This window comes from Mixophyes fleayi, chromosome 10 (genome assembly GCF_038048845.1).
Source record: "Mixophyes fleayi isolate aMixFle1 chromosome 10, aMixFle1.hap1, whole genome shotgun sequence".
NCBI classification, from domain to species: domain Eukaryota; kingdom Metazoa; phylum Chordata; class Amphibia; order Anura; family Limnodynastidae; genus Mixophyes; species Mixophyes fleayi.
This window is the reverse complement of record NC_134411.1, coordinates 39319475-39337529: the sequence shown is the minus strand read 5'-3', so window position 1 is coordinate 39337529 and position 18055 is coordinate 39319475. Positions and strand designations below refer to the sequence as shown.

Genomic DNA, 18055 nt, shown 5'->3' with positions numbered 1-18055 from the left:
CCGGGTAATTCTGTATTTCGATGCAGTTTTAAGGACGCAGATTTTAGTTGTGCTGTTTGCAATCCCAAAGAGCCCAGTAGTAATCTGCAAGGCACAGAGAGAAAGGTGGGGAATCTGCCTCTTTACTCCCCCATGAAGCATCTTCAACCAGTGAGCAATAATAGCAGACGGCTGAGGCAGCAGCAAAACCACAGAGTTCAAGGACAGATGTCTGTCTCTATGACCGTCTCTATGACCGTCTCTCTCCCCCATGTACAGCTCTTCACCCCGGCCAACACCTAACTATATTATACCCCTGGACACAGGACACCTTACACCCTGACAAAACCAAACTGCAGGCTCTGGTGGGACGAGACAAACAGCTTGTGTACGTGTTAGCGCTGGCTTGTTATACAGGTGGATGTAACGATAATGTTCTCTATTATGTAGACAAACATCGTACTACAACCAAAATTGTCACTAAAGATTAAATCAAAATATATATTAGGAGGTAAAAGACAAGTGAAGCAATAAAAAAGGTTGCCACTTATATAAAAGAGTAACAAGATATATAAAGGGGGTCAAGAGGGGGCTAGTTTTGCAGAGACTCCCTTTTCTATGCCAGATAGAATGACATCATATGTAGTCCTTGCTCGTCACTCGCCAGCCTCCCCCCCTTGCCCGTCACTCGCCAGCCTCCCCCCCTTGCCCGTCACTCGCCAGCCTCCCTCCCTTGCCCGTCACTCGCCAGCCTCCCCCCCCCTTTCCCGTCACTCGCCAGCCTCCTCCCCTTGCCCGTCTCTCGCCAGCATCCCCCCCCCCTTTTGCCTGTCACTCGCCAGCCTCCCCCCTTGCCCGTCACACACCAGACGCCCCAATTTTTCCCGACACTGTATTAGAAATGAAAGCCTCCCCCTCCAGCGCACGCTAATCAATGGTGCAAAGTTATAACACATCAAAATCCTTTAATTGCACAAACATTTTACATTTAAAATACTTTACAAAGACGTTAACAAACAAAATAAAAGTATTTTATACTTAAAATTGTTTCTGCTCCTGAGATCTAAAACAAATGCAGGAACTCCGACCTCTAACATACAACGCAGCCATTCTTCAGGCTTTCTAGATTCAGCATCATAAATAAAGAACATTATATTTCTCCAGTGGAGCAACACTGTCCCAGGTGCACAGGGTATTAGATTATTAAATGATGATGGGATTTGGTACCGCCTGTAATCACCACAAGAGCGGGCGAGAGACGTGTGAAACGAGCAACAGCAGAGCAGTAGACAAATCCTGTAATATATCCTTTATCAGAGAAAGAGCTCATGTAACCTCAGCCGCTGAACTGTATATCTATAGTAATCATGACTCCCTCCCCGCTACTTACTGGAAGACCGCGTCCCTGAGGAACGTCAGCCACAGACACGTGACCAGCCGTGGCATGTTACAGTGAAATACAAGTCTGATATAGTCCCCAATAAAGGAGAGGAATGCAAGTAAATAATGAGTGACAGATCCAGAGCTGAGAGAATACTCCCGGCATAAGGACTCCGCATGGTGCTGTTAATACACGTTCAGTAAAACAAATCAGACTACTGCTCGTAAAACTATAATTCTGTGTTACTGAGCGGGAGCAGGCGCGCTCAGCCGAGACGGAATCGGAGGAACCAACGGCACCATAAAAATAATGAGTGATTTAAAATGTTATTAAGGAGGGCAGAGTCATTATGTATTCTGTGAGCATAAATCCGTATGTAGACTCATTCTCACCATTTCACTGCTGGAAACTGCAGTTAATATCACTAACTGTACACAATCAGTCTCAATGAATTAATCACTGTGCAACAAAGAACGGGGGATCTTTGATACTGTTGTCTATAGCCTAGGTATCCACAGACAGGGCAAGTAGGTCAAGAGATCTCTCTATACAAGATCTGACTGCTGCACAAGGTTCTTGTAGAGACGCCAAAACACATCTGTTTCATAACAGAGGCCTATTTAAATGATCAAACAAACATGTTTTTCTTAACATGGCACTTTTGTGATTAACGTCCAATTAAAATCCATTAGAATGTAGTGCACCAGATAACAGTCTGGAATGGAATTAGTACCGGTGTTCTCACCTAACTGCTGGAAGAGAAGGGCCACGCTGGTCCCCGTCACAGGCAGGCTTTCACACAGCGGAGTCTGGATCAGCTGCCGGTCCCCGGCTCCCAAGGAGAAGAGTTTCTGCAGAGAAGTATTGACAATCATCACTTGTAGCAGCGTCAGAAACGGCAGCGTTAGTATCATGAGATATTTCAGGATTACAAATATTAGGAGGTGCTGTAAAGATTTCAATAGTGTCATCATTACTGGAAGAGAGAAAAGAAATGGCTTCAAAACCTGGAACAAACATGAACGGGTTAATAACAGATACTAGCTGACATCCAGTCACTAGGCCCAGCATAAACATTAATAAGCACCAGTTCTCAGTCCAGACTAATACCAAGACCCTCTACGTATTAACATTAGCAAACACACCGGCTCTCAGCTCCAACTAAACACTAATCCTCCATTCAGCCTAAACAGAAAAAATGTCCACACACTTGTTTTCTCACAATGCAATAAAATTGAAATGAGATCATTAAACTAAAACAAGATTTTTGGTACAAAAGCAAACTAAATTGGAGGCTCGTAATCATAAATATCATTCGAAAATATGAAAGTTTGAATATGATTGGTGAGTTTTTGAAGACAATTGTATGTGTGTTGGGGGGGTCTAAATGATTGCAAATAAGTGATCTTTTTAGTGCACACTTTCAATGTACAGACAGTTTTATTTTTAATTAAATTTCATAGAACCGAGGCATGTGTGGGTACCCTTACACTGCGATATCATATATTTGGTACAATGTCGCCAACTGCGTGTTCCCAAAAAAGTCTTATAAATGATTCCACTGAAATTGATAGGGTAACTATTGGGCATGATGGAAATACAGTTATTGGATTGTACATTCGGTCATCTTACGGCCACTGACATTGGCAGCGATCCAGCCACTCATCCAGAACTCGTCTACTTCGTCCACCTACGTCTGCATCCAAATTGGACGTTGATCCTGTGTGGCCAACTTCAAACACCAACTCTCAGCCCAGCCTAAGGGTCGTCACACTAGATCTCACTGGACACTGCACTCAATCCAGCACAACATTGTCCCTCAATTTATAACCTCTACCTCAACTGGTGTTTACCAAACTAACTCCCAGCATGATGGTGATGACAAGGAGCTTCCTGTCCCTCACTCCGGCTAGCAGCCACATTAACGTCCAACAACGCCATGGACAGATCCTTTATACGATCCTAAGAACTAGCACCTGTCTCCTCAATACAAGAACAATCTGAATCAGATATGAGAATAAGAGAAAGGGGGAAATGAGATAACAATCCATTCTATCATAAGAATGTGATGGTTCTACTTTCCTACAATGTTCACTCTGAAATAACCACTAATCAAAACAAAGTAAACGTCATGGCTATTATTATTACAGATCTCACACAAGTCCCGTTTTATCTATGCTGTGAAATATGGATGGCTGCAGCTTCAGGATCTCCACGTGTCCAGTCTATAATATAAAGCAATAATACAGATCAGGTAGACCAGTTTATATCCTTAGAGAGCCCGGAGTACTGTGGCTGGTAAGATGTGTGTATAGCACTGGTATAGATGTTAGAGAACAAAACTGTTTATCACGTTCATGCTAAACCCCCAGATTAGCTGTACTCTAATTCCGACAGAAACCAGACCGCAGCCAAATTAAAGGACAGGAGGAAAACAAACATTAAAACCAAGATGTGCAACGAGGGAACAAAGGCCAAATCTTGAGAAAACAGATTTGACCGGTTGACTTGATCTATACTTCACGTGAGTAAAGCAGTGAACAATACAGTGAATTATGCAGGTCGCTGGTTTGAGGATTGAACCATGTTGTTTTAGTAAGCGCAGTAAGCTACTACAGATAATGATTTCCCTAAATCGCTCCTAAATTGAATTACCTGGATCTTTGGAGAATCAGAGGCTAATCAGAGAGGAATTTTGGAAAACAGATGGTTTGATGATGCAGACTATACGAGGCATGCAGAATACAAAGGGCTGCGTTTAATACAACACGCTATTTAAGCACAGCTTAAAGACATACAACAGCATTTCATATGTGCCCAGTAAATATATTATTGCTGTAGATGTGTGTGTGTGTATATATCTGTATATATGTGTGTGCGCGTATGTGCGGGATTATCTTTCAAATAAAAGAAAAAATGCACCCAATGGTGAAGTAGTTTAAATTACACTGCAATGAGACATCTCATCTATGTTTGCACGTGGAGAAGGTCACATGACACCTCCCGCCAGTGTGGGATGGAGCAGGCAGTGGAGAAGGTCACATGATGCCTCCGGCCAATGTGGGATGGAGCAGGCAGTGGAGAAGGTCACATGAGGCCTCCGGCCAATGTGGGATGGAGCAGGCAGTGGAGAAGGTCACATGACACCTCCTGCCAGTGTGGGATGGAGCAGGCAGTGGAGGTGGTCACATGACCCCCCCTGCCAGTGTGGGATGGAGCAAACAGTAGAGCAGGTCACATGACCCCTCCTGCCAGTGTGGGATGGAGCAAACAGTAGAGCAGGTCACATGACCCCTCTGCCAGTGTGGGATGGAGCAAACAGTAGAGCAGGTCACATGACCCCTCTGCCAGTGTGGGATGGAGCAGACAGTGGAGAAGGTCACATGACCCCTCTGCCAGTGTGGGATGGAGCAGACAGCGGAGAAGGTCACATGACCCTTCTGCCAGTGAGGGATGGAGCAGACAGCGGAGAAGGTCACATGACCCTTCTGCCAGTGTGGGATGGAGCAGACAGCGGAGAAGGTCACATGACTTCTCCTGCTTGCAGTGAGTGGAGCAGACAATAGTGAGGGTCACTCATTATACAGCTTCTTTCCACTTGATCAGCACATTATCAACTTAATTTGCTATAAATCTTCAGAAAACAGAAGTCATCCTGCAGATCTGCATTAATCACAGTGAGAGCAGCCACACTGCTCACTCTGATATAATAAAACATGAGCCACAAGCCCCTAGTGGCCGTATTATCCTGGGTAATAGCTGGATATAGAACACAGCTTGTCTTTACCAGCTGTAACTTTTCAACAAAGCATCTGACGCTGTAGTACAACTACTCTGAAAATCACAATATATAGCTCTATAATTCCCATTTACCAAGCTCCAAATAGAAACACCGACTTGTTCCCAACAGTGGAAGGAAAGAATAACAAAGACGTAATTTGTACTTAGCAGAGAACCTCTACAACTCTCTTTATATCACATGTATATTACCCATAGATAACTGCAGCAGAGGATACAATCACCTGCGGATGTTTCCTCGCACTTCAATTCCGGGAAGTTGTCAGTAACGGACATGAACCAGATAAAGAAACACAGATAGTCCATGTAACTCCCCCAGCAATTAGGAAGCACATTGTTCCTCATTTAGACAACACATAAAGAATGCTACAAGATGAAAGCAATTATAAAAACTTTATATTGTCATTTAAAAGAGCATCAGTCACCTCAAAGTCTTGAATGTTAAAGTACATTCCTGTATGTGCCACTTTCCTGATGTACAAAGTCTCATTAATATACTAACGAGACTGCAAACTAGAACAATACATACCCACACACACACACACACACATATACATATACATATACATTAAACTAGTGATGGACTCTAATTCATCTTAACAAACCACACCCATTAAACATCTTGGAACTTATGCCCCAGCCAATCAAAGTCTTTCCTTGGTCTCTTGGTTTGACTGACAGACGCAGCCTGCCTTCACTTCCCACAATTCATTGCAACCTCTGAAACTACGCTGTGCAATGTCACATGACCGCCCAGAGCCAATTAGCGGCTCATGAGAAAGTGGTAGATATGAAGGATAAAGATGGAATAAAATCAAATGATACAGTAACTAGAAAAACATGGGACGAATCATTGAGAGCAGTGATCTTTGTTTATCTGCGCATTTGAATTTAGTATATACAGGACTGAATGGCCGTGCGTTCTCGCCTCAGGTAAACCTGTGACAGCGCCTCTGGTGGTCAGTATGGGAAATGCTCCACAACTTGCTCAGGAATACCACTAACCGTTCAAAGCTTTTCAGCTGCTCTCTTACATTCCATGACAAAAATAAATTGACAAAAACATTCTCGAGATGAACAGGCGGATTATCCGCTTACCTGGGAGCCGCCGGCTGATGGGATGATGCAGGTCACCAGGTTTGCAACCAGATTCTCCAGCGATACGTTCAGACTGTCGACATAAACCGTGTAGATCAGCCCCAGGCAGGCCTGGTAACAGAAAGATATTATTCCAGAGCAAAAATAACTCTGACTCTGCACCCAAAGCAAGCCTAACTTCTGTCCAAGAAACCCAAGTTATGGAAAATACAGGTTTCTCTTTAATCGGGGTGCAGTGCTCCCCCAATTCACTTTGTCTCCCAGAAGGCTCTATTGACAACAGTGGGAAAAAAATATGAGGGAGGGGCATTGACAACAATGGGCCGAGTATGAGGGAGGGGCATCGACAACAATGGGCCAAGTATGAGGGAGGGGCATAGACAACAATGGGCCAAGTATGAGGGAGGGGCATCGACAACAATGGGCGCGTATGAGGGAGGGGCATCGACAACAATGGGCCGCGTATGAGGGAGGGGCATCGACAACAATGGTACGAGTATGAGGTAGGGGCATCGACAACAATGGGAAGAGAATGAGGGAGGGTCATCGACAACAATGGGAAGAGAATGAGGGAGGGTCATCGACAACAATGGGAAGAATTTGAGGGAGGGGCATCAACAACACCATTGTCTGACAAGCAAGCGTAAGCATTCCCGGATCATTGGAGATTTTAGGGATCCGTGGGCCTGCAGTACTCTAAGTAGGACACTGCATTTTATCTTAATTTATTGAACCCACCATTATATTTTAGGTTGCAGCTGAAGTTACTCTTTAGTTATACTAAACAGTGGGTCTTTATCAAACCACATAAACACAAATACATCATATAATATTACCTCTGTCAGATACATGTACAAAGTAGATGAACTCTTGTTATACACCACAAATTCAAATCAGTCTTACTTGATAAAGTAAAATAAAGATACTTACCCGGAAAATCTCTGGATAATCTAATCTGGACACCAGCACCAAACTTTTAGGAGCAAACACTTCCGCCGGTTGGATTAAACCTGAGCCCTCGTCGTCGCCATCGCTGTGATCTCGCTTCGACCCCTGTAAGACACAAGAATTACCCCTGTAAGTAAGAATACGATGTATCTGTGAGGACAATCACTGGAGAATGATCACAGCTCGGCTGCATGATCACTGAAAAGGTTTAAAGAGAAATCAAACCGTGAACTTATTTTCTAGTTACAATTAAACGATATCTACAGGATAGAGAAATAGATGAGGTTTAAAAATAAAAAAATGTCTTGACTTATTGATCTTGTTTAAAGTCTATCACCCGATATTCTTATCACTTCATTAGGAATTTGTGTGGGTTTCCTCCGGGTGCTCTGGTTTCCCCCCACACTCCAAAAACATACTGGTAGGTTAATTGGCTGCTATTAAATAGACATTGGTCTCCCTCGGTCTGTGTGTGTATGTTAGGGAATTTAGACTGTAATCTCCAATGGGGCAGGGACTGATGTGAATGAGTTCTCTGTACAGCGCTGCAGAATAAGTGGCGCTATATAGATGATGATGATGATGAATTACATCACTGAACAAACCACCTAACTTGTGTATATGGGTCATCTGGAAAATGTGGGTGTACCACCGGCAGTATGAGAAGACATGGTCACAGGTTATGGGGTGTTCACATTTCACCCCAAAACAGTGATGTCCCTGGTTCCTAGAGAACCAATAGGCTGCATTCTCGTGAACAGAAATGTCTGCCTCAGACAACATCCGCCTTTTAATGATTGTTTAAAATGTGCTGTGCACTGACTGGGTGTTACATACAAATACACAGTGACACGAACGGTAAAAGAGCAGCAATATCCCCAAACTCTGTTACCACAGTCATAACATTACGGCAGAGATAATCAGGATAGAACCTGCCTCCTGCAGCCACAGACCAATGTTGTTCTACGCAGATTGATGGTTATTTAAACGTTTGGAATGAGAGTAGAGATTTATTGTGGTCTGAGATTAGAGCAGAACTAAGGCCTGTCTTGCAGGATTAGGTCTGGTAACTGCCCTCCTCCGACAGGAGTAATTCTGATCCAACGCTGCAAGGACCCCCCTGTCACTATAATATATCTGTAGCTGACCTGAAGCATATATTTTAACAGAAATAGAAGGAGGTTTTACAGTCAAAGCTATCTATTCCACTTAGAGCTCAGATCCTTCCTATCAGCACCGCAATGTCGCATGGGAAATGAATGAGGCTTTCACCGTGTAAACGGATTGTCTGGGAACTTTTTAACCTGGAATACAACAGGCTGCAACACATTTCCCGCATAATACACTATAGAGTATACTATAAACTTCTCTAATGCAAGACACTATCCACCTACCCCAACCATCCTGCTTCCATACAACTATTACAAATCCACCACTACGTCTCCAAAACAAGATATCATCATCATTTATTTATATAGCGCCACTAATTCCGCAGCGCTGTACAGAGAACTCACTCACATCAGTCCCTGCCCCATTGGAGCTTACAGTCTAAATTCTCTAACAAACACACACACAGACTAGGGTCTATTTCATAGCAGCCAATTAACCTACCAGTATGTTTTTGGAGTGTGGGAGACAACAGGAGCACCCGGAGGATACCCACGCAAACACGAGGTGAACATACAAACTCCACACAGATAAGGCCATGGTCGGGAATCGAACTTATGACTCCAGCACTGTGGGGTAGAAGTGCTAACCACTGAGCCACCGTGCTGCTCCAGATATAAATCTGTGTGCTCATACACTAATCATACCTCCAACTCATGATTCCTTATTACCTGCACTGCAAAGAGAGAATGGAAGAAACTTGGGTTTTTGATGAACAATACCTCTACCAGAGTACCAATATCAAATGTACAAGAACTATGGCCCAAATACACAAGAACTACATGCCAAATCATTAGTTCTGCATTTGATACCCTTGGTTCTAACTGTGCCTACATCTCGTACTTCCATGCTTCAAAGATCCTCATCACCTTATCGACTGAAAAAGCAATGTGGACGGAAATCTCCTGAAAGGCCAACCCAACGTCATCATTAAGATTTTCCTACCCTAAGCATTAGCAAGTTGAACGTATGATTTTTTTTTCCTTAATGAGTGTTAGCTCTTTTATTACAAATGCTCTGATTGGCTACAGACTTGGAGTTCTGTGAATTTCTGACAAGACTGAGAAAATATAAAATAAGGGCTCAGAGATCAGGTCGAGCAGCTGGGTCTTATGACTAACCGAACTCTTGTGTAATTCACAACCCAATACAACGTGTTTAGATGTCCTCTAGGCTCCGGCAAACCTCAAGTTCCATCCAGTCCAATATGACACAAACCTCCTTGAAGTATTACAACTACACACAGCTTTTGCTAGACCACACTAGAATGTGTACACAACAAACACAACATTAGGATAACATTAACTGTTTCTAGTGTTTATTTTCATATACATATTGAGAACACAGTTTAAACGATAGAACAACTAGATTCCAAAATGGAAGATTACAGAACCACGAAGGTGAAATATACTGTTCAGTGTCACCCTGACATCTTCCTGCAGCTCTGGTAAAAAAGTAAATGATTACACCCATCCAACACAGCTGAAGGACCTTGTCCAGATGGGATCTGATGCAAGTCGAAAAAGCGAGAGTGCCGTCATATAAGAAACTAATCGTGATGCAACATCGCGGCTGTGTACAAATCTACCAACCCACACACGCACTTGGCATCGTTGGGCGAAGGACCGGCCACACCTAGTAATTAGGATTTATTTTAAGCAGAGTTTTAATCCTGGGTAGTAGATAGCTGGTGAAAGGATAAAAGGCAACAAGTAGTTATAAATAGAACAGATTCAAACTAGGATGAAGTTATTAGTTGTCTACACTCAGTATTGGTTCCTGGGACCTTGTATAAGGTTTTCATATTTGCTGGTAACACCCCGCTCTGTAGGGTATTTAATATTAATTTGCTACCAAAAGATTTAGATGAAATGGTAAGCTGGGTCGGGATTGCAGACGAAATTTAGAATAGGTAAACGTAGGGTTATTCACCTAGACCGTGATAATAACTGTGCCGCTTACACATGACATGGAAAACAACTGTGTAGATGGAGAAGGACGTAGGAATAGTGGCTGAGAATAAGCAGCCCAATGCCAAGCAGCAGCCAGAAAGGCCAATAGAATCCAGATATACAAAAAGAGGAGGATAAATGTATGTGATGCAAACAGAGTATTAACATTGAATAAATGACTAGTTACATCACATCTTGAATGTGGGGTACAGTTTAACACCTCACTGGAAAGAAGGACAGGAAAGATTTACAAACGGTTGAGGTGAGCAATGTGATTAATAAACAGAATGGAAGAGCTAAACTATAAATATAGATTACATAAACTAGGTGTATTTACTAGAAAAACGTGCTTTCAAAGTCGTCTAATTAATATGTATAAACTTATCCGATTTGGTCTTTCATGTGTGTCTAAAATAGGCGATTATCTAATTCTTTGCTGATTGGTATAGTCTGTGTCTGTCCCATTGTGTTGTAAACATTAGGTGATGCATTAAAAAGAACCACATGAGTCCGCTCTAGAGCAGTGTCCTCAGCCCCAGTCCACATGTACCAGAAATCCTGTTTTCTAGATTTCAACCACAGTTGACTGAGTGTATTTAACTGATCCGAAAATTATACCATCTGTACTTAGAGATAAATCCTCATCATTTGACCTGTTTGGGGGCACCTGAGGTCTGGAGATAATGAACCCTTATCCTACAGCTCATAGCCTGCTGGTGGCTAATTGATTCAGTAAAATGAGAGGGCTCCCAAGGCGAAAATTGACTTCTATGCAAGACAATGGCCCTCACCTACAGCGCTACTTTATATTAGAATCTATATGGAAGTCCCTCACTGTCTTACAAAAAAAAAATATTGCAATCTCGAAGGAGGTTTCCATCCTTTAAAAGTTCAAAAATCTTAAAAAACAAGAACAAAATCCCAATTGTATCGTTTTAAAGAAATGTGGCCTTGTACGGCAATTGTAACTTTATTTTAGTATATTACACCTTTAAAAGACAAACTAAATGAGCTTATTCGCGTCATGTTACAGAAGATGGATCATCAATAAAGGAAGCTTTTTCCTGATAGAAATTCACAACCGTCTATAATACCTGTCATGTGTTCTATTTACAAGTCCTTGGTTGCTAGCAACATTACTGAAACATTGTTCTCTGCATGTTAAAGAGCACACCATTAACTGCTGGAAGGATTACAGCTGACTCCTGGTTTGATGAATGTCGCTGTTTGCTAGTTGAACACATTTTATAGGTCAGGTGTTCTGCTAAAAACTTAGCAGCTTTTTACTTGTATAAGTGGGGCGCACTGGAATGTTCCCCTCGTCTCCGACTAAACACAATATAGCAAAACAAAATCCTGAGTCTCTACTGCAATAAATTAAATATATGTTTGTACAATATAGAATTAAATGTTCTTGTTCTGCGTCATATTAAAACCTAGGTTTAATCTTTGTCCACAATCTCGGATTAGTCAATGATTTCAGTTAGTCGTTTAGTTACAGAGAAGTCCGGGTTAAACATTTCGCAGAGATCTGAAAAATTTAGAGTGCATTTAACTAGGGTGAGAGAACTTTATTGTCACCGGTCTACATCTGCTGTTTGTCCATGTGTCCCCAGATTTTAAGTGGGAGTGGAGACAGCACTGAGTATTTCTGAAATGAGTGTGCTGATCTTGCAGGAGGCAGAGACTTGTCCACTTGTGTTAGGGCTGCATGCAATAGGGGCAGTGATGGGAGGAGCAGAATAGAGGCATCAGGGAGACACAGACAGAGTTATATAGTGGAAGGAGCAGGGTCCCCAGCAGCACAGAGTAGATCAGGAGATGAGTGCTGTGTCAGTGAGGATGTCTCGGATGACAGAGAACTCCCAGCTATCAGTTACACTGGTCAGGTCTATGGGGCTGTGTAGCTTTGGCAAGTAATATTATACTGATAGTTATTAATTTATTGGAAAGTATAGATGACTGTCCTTATCTTTGTCAACCTCTGACATCACTAGGCCACACATATGAAAATATCTTTGGCAACGATGGCCATGTTGGGACATTCCTCATCCAGAGAGTTACAACCAGGCACCTGGCCCCAAAACCCTCCCCTCAGCCCAACACCTGTCCTCAACCCCCTTCTCTCAGCCCTGCATCAGCCCACAGCCCCTGGCCCCAAATCCCCTCCCCTCAGAGCCACTGGCCCCAAACCTCTACCCACAGCCAAGAACCTGGCTCAAAACTCCTACCCTCACCAAAGCACCTGGTCCCAAACCCTTACCCACGGCCAAGCACCTGGTCCCAAACTCTTACCCTCAGCCAAACACCTGACCCCAAACTTCTACCCTCAGCCAAGCACCCGGCCCCATACTTCTACCCTCAGCCAAGCACCCGGCCCCATACTTCTACCCTCAGCCAAGCACCCGGCCCCATACTTCTACCCTCAGCCAAGCACCTGGCCCCATACTTCTACCCTCAGCCAAGCACCTGGCCCCATACTTCTACCCTCAGCCAAGCACCTGGCCCCATACTTCTACCCTCAGCCAAGCACCTGGCCCCATACTTCTACCCTCAGCCAAGCACCTGGCCCCATACTTCTACCCTCAGCCAAGCACCTGGCCCCATACTTCTACCCTCAGCCAAGCACCTGGCCCCATACTTCTACCCTCAGCCAAGCACCTGGCCCCATACTTCTACCCTCAGCCAAGCAACTGACCCCAAACTTCTACCCTCAGCCAAGCACCTAACCCCAAACACTTCCCCTCAGCCACTGGTCCCAAACCCTTACCCTTAGCCAAGCACCTGGCCCCAAACCTCTACCCTCAGCCAAGCACCTGGCCCCAAACCCTTAACCAAGCACCTGAGGGACACACTGACATGGTACAGAGCATGGAGAGAGTGCTTATCCAGGATACAGACTCTGAATGTTGTGCAGTAACAGAGAATGTAAACGCTGTATGAGAATGGACGCGGCTGTCACTGTTCTGAGCTATATTCCTGCTCTGCTCCTGATCACATCCCAGATGGTTCATTTTCAGCTCTGACTCACGAGATGTTTTCTTTCTTCATTTTATGTTTTCACCCCCATGAAATAAACCTTGCCAGAGAGGAAGATAAATGGAAGATCTGTTTCCATATTACACGTGAGAAACACATAGCCGGGCATAGCGAGTCCAGGAAAGCAGCGGGCAGCGATGGGCGAGGGCGTTTCATTATACAACAAGACCTGTTCTGCATCACAAACGTCTGTTATCACTGTGCGCACAGGAACCACAGCAGTGGAGCTTATCCCGTCCCTCAGCCTGTGGCCATGTAGTACCCCTCTCTAGGTCAAGGGATCATTGCTAGGGTAAAAATCACAAGAGTTCAAAGAACACCTACGAGTGAGTCAGGATTGAATCGGGCACTTGTCCAGGAACAGACACATAGGTCAGTGTGTTTCACAATAAATCACATACACTCAGACGTACGATTAACTAAACATTAAAACGCCCCAATTGTGTCTACTTATATAAATCGCCAAACTACCTGCAATAGTCATTGGTTCGGTACAAATGGGGATATTACTAAAGTCCATAGCGACCCTAAAGGTTTCTAAAAATTAAAGCTGGAATCTGATTGGTTGCTGTGGGTTACATCAACCAACCCTGTGCACCATCTCATGAATGCCCCACTCTCTATTAGCCATCAATGCAAGAGATTTTTATGGTTATGTTCTGAACTGAACACTGTGTAGTACAGAGATCCACACAGACAGAAGTGGTATACGCAGCTCAAGTGTTACCATGAGAAACTGAATTATGTATCAGTCTCACGGTGCTGTCTGTGTTGAACAGATCGCTGTGTAGACAGTCACCCGCACAAAAATTTGTATCTTAGAGGGTATTTAACAGGTCTTATTCCCTCTCTGTATATAGCAGCGCTGAGCAACAGGCGACCTGCGGAGCCTTCACTTGCGCCCCGCCCCCCCAACCAGCTGATTCCAAACTGATTAGGAGGGCAGCCGACTTCTTTCTCACGTGACCACCTCGGCACAGTGCAGGGAGGTCACATGATAAACCCAGAGGAGGGAGTGCACAGTGCAGAGAGTTCACATGGTATATCCAGAGGAGGAGGGAGTGCACAGTGCAGGGAGGTCACATGGTATACCCAGAGGAGGAGGAGGAGGAGGGAGTGCACAGTGCAGGGAGGTCACATGGTATACTCGGAGGAGGAGGGAGTGCACAGTGCAGGGAGGTCACATGGTATACCCAGAGGAGGAGGGAGTGCACAGTGCAGGGAGGTCACATGGTATACCCAGAGGAGGAGGAGGAGGAGGGTGCACAGTGCAGGGAGGTCACATGGTATACCCAGAGGAGGAGGAGGAGGGTGGTGCACAGTGCAGGGAGGTCACATGGTATACCCAGAGGAGGAGGGTGCACAGTGCAGGGAGGTCACATGGTATACCTGGAGGAGGAGGGTGCACAGTGCAGGGAGGTCACATGGTATACCTGGAGGAGGAGGGAGTGCACAGTGCAGGGAGGTCACATGGTATACCCAGAGGAGGAGGAGGAGGGAGTGCACAGTGCAGGGAGGTCACATGGTATACCCGGAGGAGGAGGAGGAGGGAGTGCACAGTGCAGGGAGGTCACATGGTATACCCAGAGGAGGAGGAGAAGGAGGAGGGAGTGCACAGTGCAGGGAGGTCACATGGTATACCCAGAGGAGGAGGAGGAGGGAGTGCACAGTGCAGGGAGGTCACATGGTATACCCAGAGGAGGAGGAGGAGGGAGTGCACAGTGCAGGGAGGTCACATGGTATACCTGGAGGAGGAGAGTGTGCACAGTGCAGGGAGGTCACATGGTATACCCAGAGGAGGAGGTGGAGGAGGGAGTGCACAGTGCAGGGAGGTCACATGGTATACCCAGAGGAGGAGGAGGGAGTGCACAGTGCAGGGAGGTCACATGGTATACCCAGAGGAGGAGGAGGGAGTGCACAGTGCAGGGAGGTCACATGGTATACCCAGAGGAGGAGGAGGAGGGAGTGCACAGTGCAGGGAGGTCACATGATAAACCCAGAGGAGGGAGTGCACAGTGCAGAGAGTTCACATGGTATACTCGGAGGAGGAGGGAGTGCACAGTGCAGGGAGGTCACATGGTATACCCGGAGGAGGAGGAGAGAGTGAACAGTGCAGGGAGGTCACATGGTATACCCGGAGGAGGGAGTGCACAGTGCAGGGAGGTCACATGGTATACCCAGAGGAGGGAGTGCACAGTGCAGGGAGGTCACATGGTATACCCAGAGGAGGAGGAGGGAGTGCACAGTGCAGGGAGGTCACATGGTATACTCGGAGGAGGAGGGAGTGCACAGTGCAGGGAGGTCACATGGTATACCCGGAGGAGGAGGAGAGAGTGAACAGTGCAGGGAGGTCACATGGTATACCCGGAGGAGGGAGTGCACAGTGCAGGGAGGTCACATGGTATACCCAGAGGAGGGAGTGCACAGTGCAGGGAGGTCACATTGTATACCTAGAGGAGGAGGAGGAGGGAGTGCACAGTGCAGGGAGGTCACATTGTATACCTGGAGGAGGAGGGAGTGCACAGTGCAGGGAGGTCACATGGTATACCCAGAGGAGGGAGTGCACAGTGCAGGGAGGTCACATGGTATACCCAGAGGAGGAGGAGAGAGTGCACAGTGCAGGGAGGTCACATGGTATACCCAGAGGAGGAGGAGGAGGGAGTGCACAGTGCAGGGAGGTCACATGGTATACCCAGAGGAGGAGGGAGTGCACAGTGCAGGGAGGTCACATGGTATACCCAGAGGAGGAGGAGGAGGGAGTGCACAGTGCAGGGAGGTCACATGGTATACCTGGAGGAGGTAGTGCACTGTGCACTTCCTCTGTCCCACCCCTTTGAAGGCTGGAGGGTCAACTCTTGCAGGTCTCCAGCTACTTCATGTTGTACATCACTGGTTAATAGCGTTTTACTTTGGACCCTCCAACAGCCACCTCATTTCCTGATCTCACCAGAGATTCAAAATAACCAGTGCAGAAAGCTAGTGGTGCTCTGTATTTGGGGCAAGGCGCCTTGTGACTCACAATGTCACTAGTTCCTAGTAAATTTATCTTAACAAATATTGGCTCTGCCTCTCCAGTGCTCTTTAAGAATCAATTTTACAAGGACACTGCAATCACCAGTCATAAATTTCTAAAATTTTCTGTATATTATGTCAGTATAATGAAACAATTCAAGAGATACAGTGCAAGTGGCAGGTTAATACCACATAAACAACCAAAGCGTTGGCTACAACAAAAATTACTTTCTAAAGAAACAAACTGCGTAGTCGAATTATACTTATTAAACAGATTTTGAGGATATGGCCCCTAGGAGCCAGGAAGCGATACACCGTACTTTTATCTATAGGTCAAACTGGATGCATAAATATATCTGTATCCACAGTCAGCAAATTTACACGATGATTTTACAGTATCCTGAGCTGAACTTCTATGTTGGGCATTAACTTGTTCTGAGAAATAGTTACATTGTATCCTCGCTCAGTGCTCTCAGAATCACAGCACCTCACACCTGGTACGTACACACACTGCAGACACATGACCAACAATCACATACATGTTTAGCACAGAGAATCTCTGCATGAAAGGGGACTTATTAATGTACACACAGTGGAAGCAGCCATCATATGGGCTGCATTTAGATTATATATATATATATATATATATATATATATATATATATATATATATATATATATATATATATATACATATATATACATATATATATATATACATATATATACATATATATACATATATATACATATATATACATACATATATATACATATATATACATATATATACATATATATACACACACACACAAATCATCTATCACATAGCTGCCAACATTTAAGGTTACATATGTCCATCTCGGCACACCTTGGAGCACTACAATACCCATCATGGCATGCTTAAAGATTGTGACAATAGTGCACGTTGTTGCATTTTAATTGCTCCCATTCTGAAAATGTTACCTCCTAAAGCTCAGAGAATAATAATGGGACTTAATAATTACATCTAACAGCCAAAAAAAAGTGGGAGCTTATTGTGCAATTGGTCAAAACGGACAAACAGCGACACACATTATCATGGACAGATCTTTAAAACTTGGGACTGTTCCTAGAAATTAGGAACAGATAGAAATTGTGATATCTGTATATTTTAAGGTCAATCTGGTGAAAGGGGCAGAATCAGTAGTGAATAATAAAATTAGGAGAAACATTGAGTTCTATAGCTGCCAACTCTCTGAATATGGTGGTTCCATGAAGCGGGAGCAGTGGTGGTATCAGTTTCGAGTATGTATACCCTGCCTTTAGATGTGTATGATGATATATTGATATGTTTAATGATTATTTGGCCACTAGATGGCAGCGACTGCTGTAGTCTCTCTCCCTGATGACCGTGTCTGTGATCTCTCAGTCTGGTTGGTTGTTTTCATTATTCATTTGATCAATTTTATGTATCCTACAGTGTTCCATAATTCCGGTTCTAGATGGCATCTTATTCTTAAATTTCCATACAGTATAGAAGATTCCAGCCTTATAACTCCGTGGTTGGCAGATCACGCTTCTCCTGTACTTTCATATTATCTTGGCAGATCAATCCACAAGCTGTCTTGTAAGACAGCTACTAATAACAGACGTATGTGGAAAAGTTTCCATAGTTTGACAAAACTCGATATGTTTGACA

At 44.5% G+C, this 18055-nt stretch overlaps 1 protein-coding gene across 4 annotated transcripts in view; it reads right to left on the bottom strand.

The window, feature by feature from the left end:
* Window positions 1-18055, bottom strand: part of SBF2 (SET binding factor 2) — a 244048-nt gene that overhangs the window by 125678 nt on the left and 100315 nt on the right. For all 4 annotated transcript variants that reach the window (XM_075188497.1, XM_075188498.1, XM_075188499.1 and 1 more), the window contains exons 4-6: window positions 7187-7309; window positions 6257-6367; window positions 2106-2211 (exon numbers count right to left, since the gene is read on the bottom strand). In XM_075188497.1, coding sequence (XP_075044598.1) covers window positions 2106-2211; window positions 6257-6367; window positions 7187-7309 — 340 coding nt within the window. The remainder of the gene's footprint in view (window positions 1-2105; window positions 2212-6256; window positions 6368-7186; window positions 7310-18055) is intronic.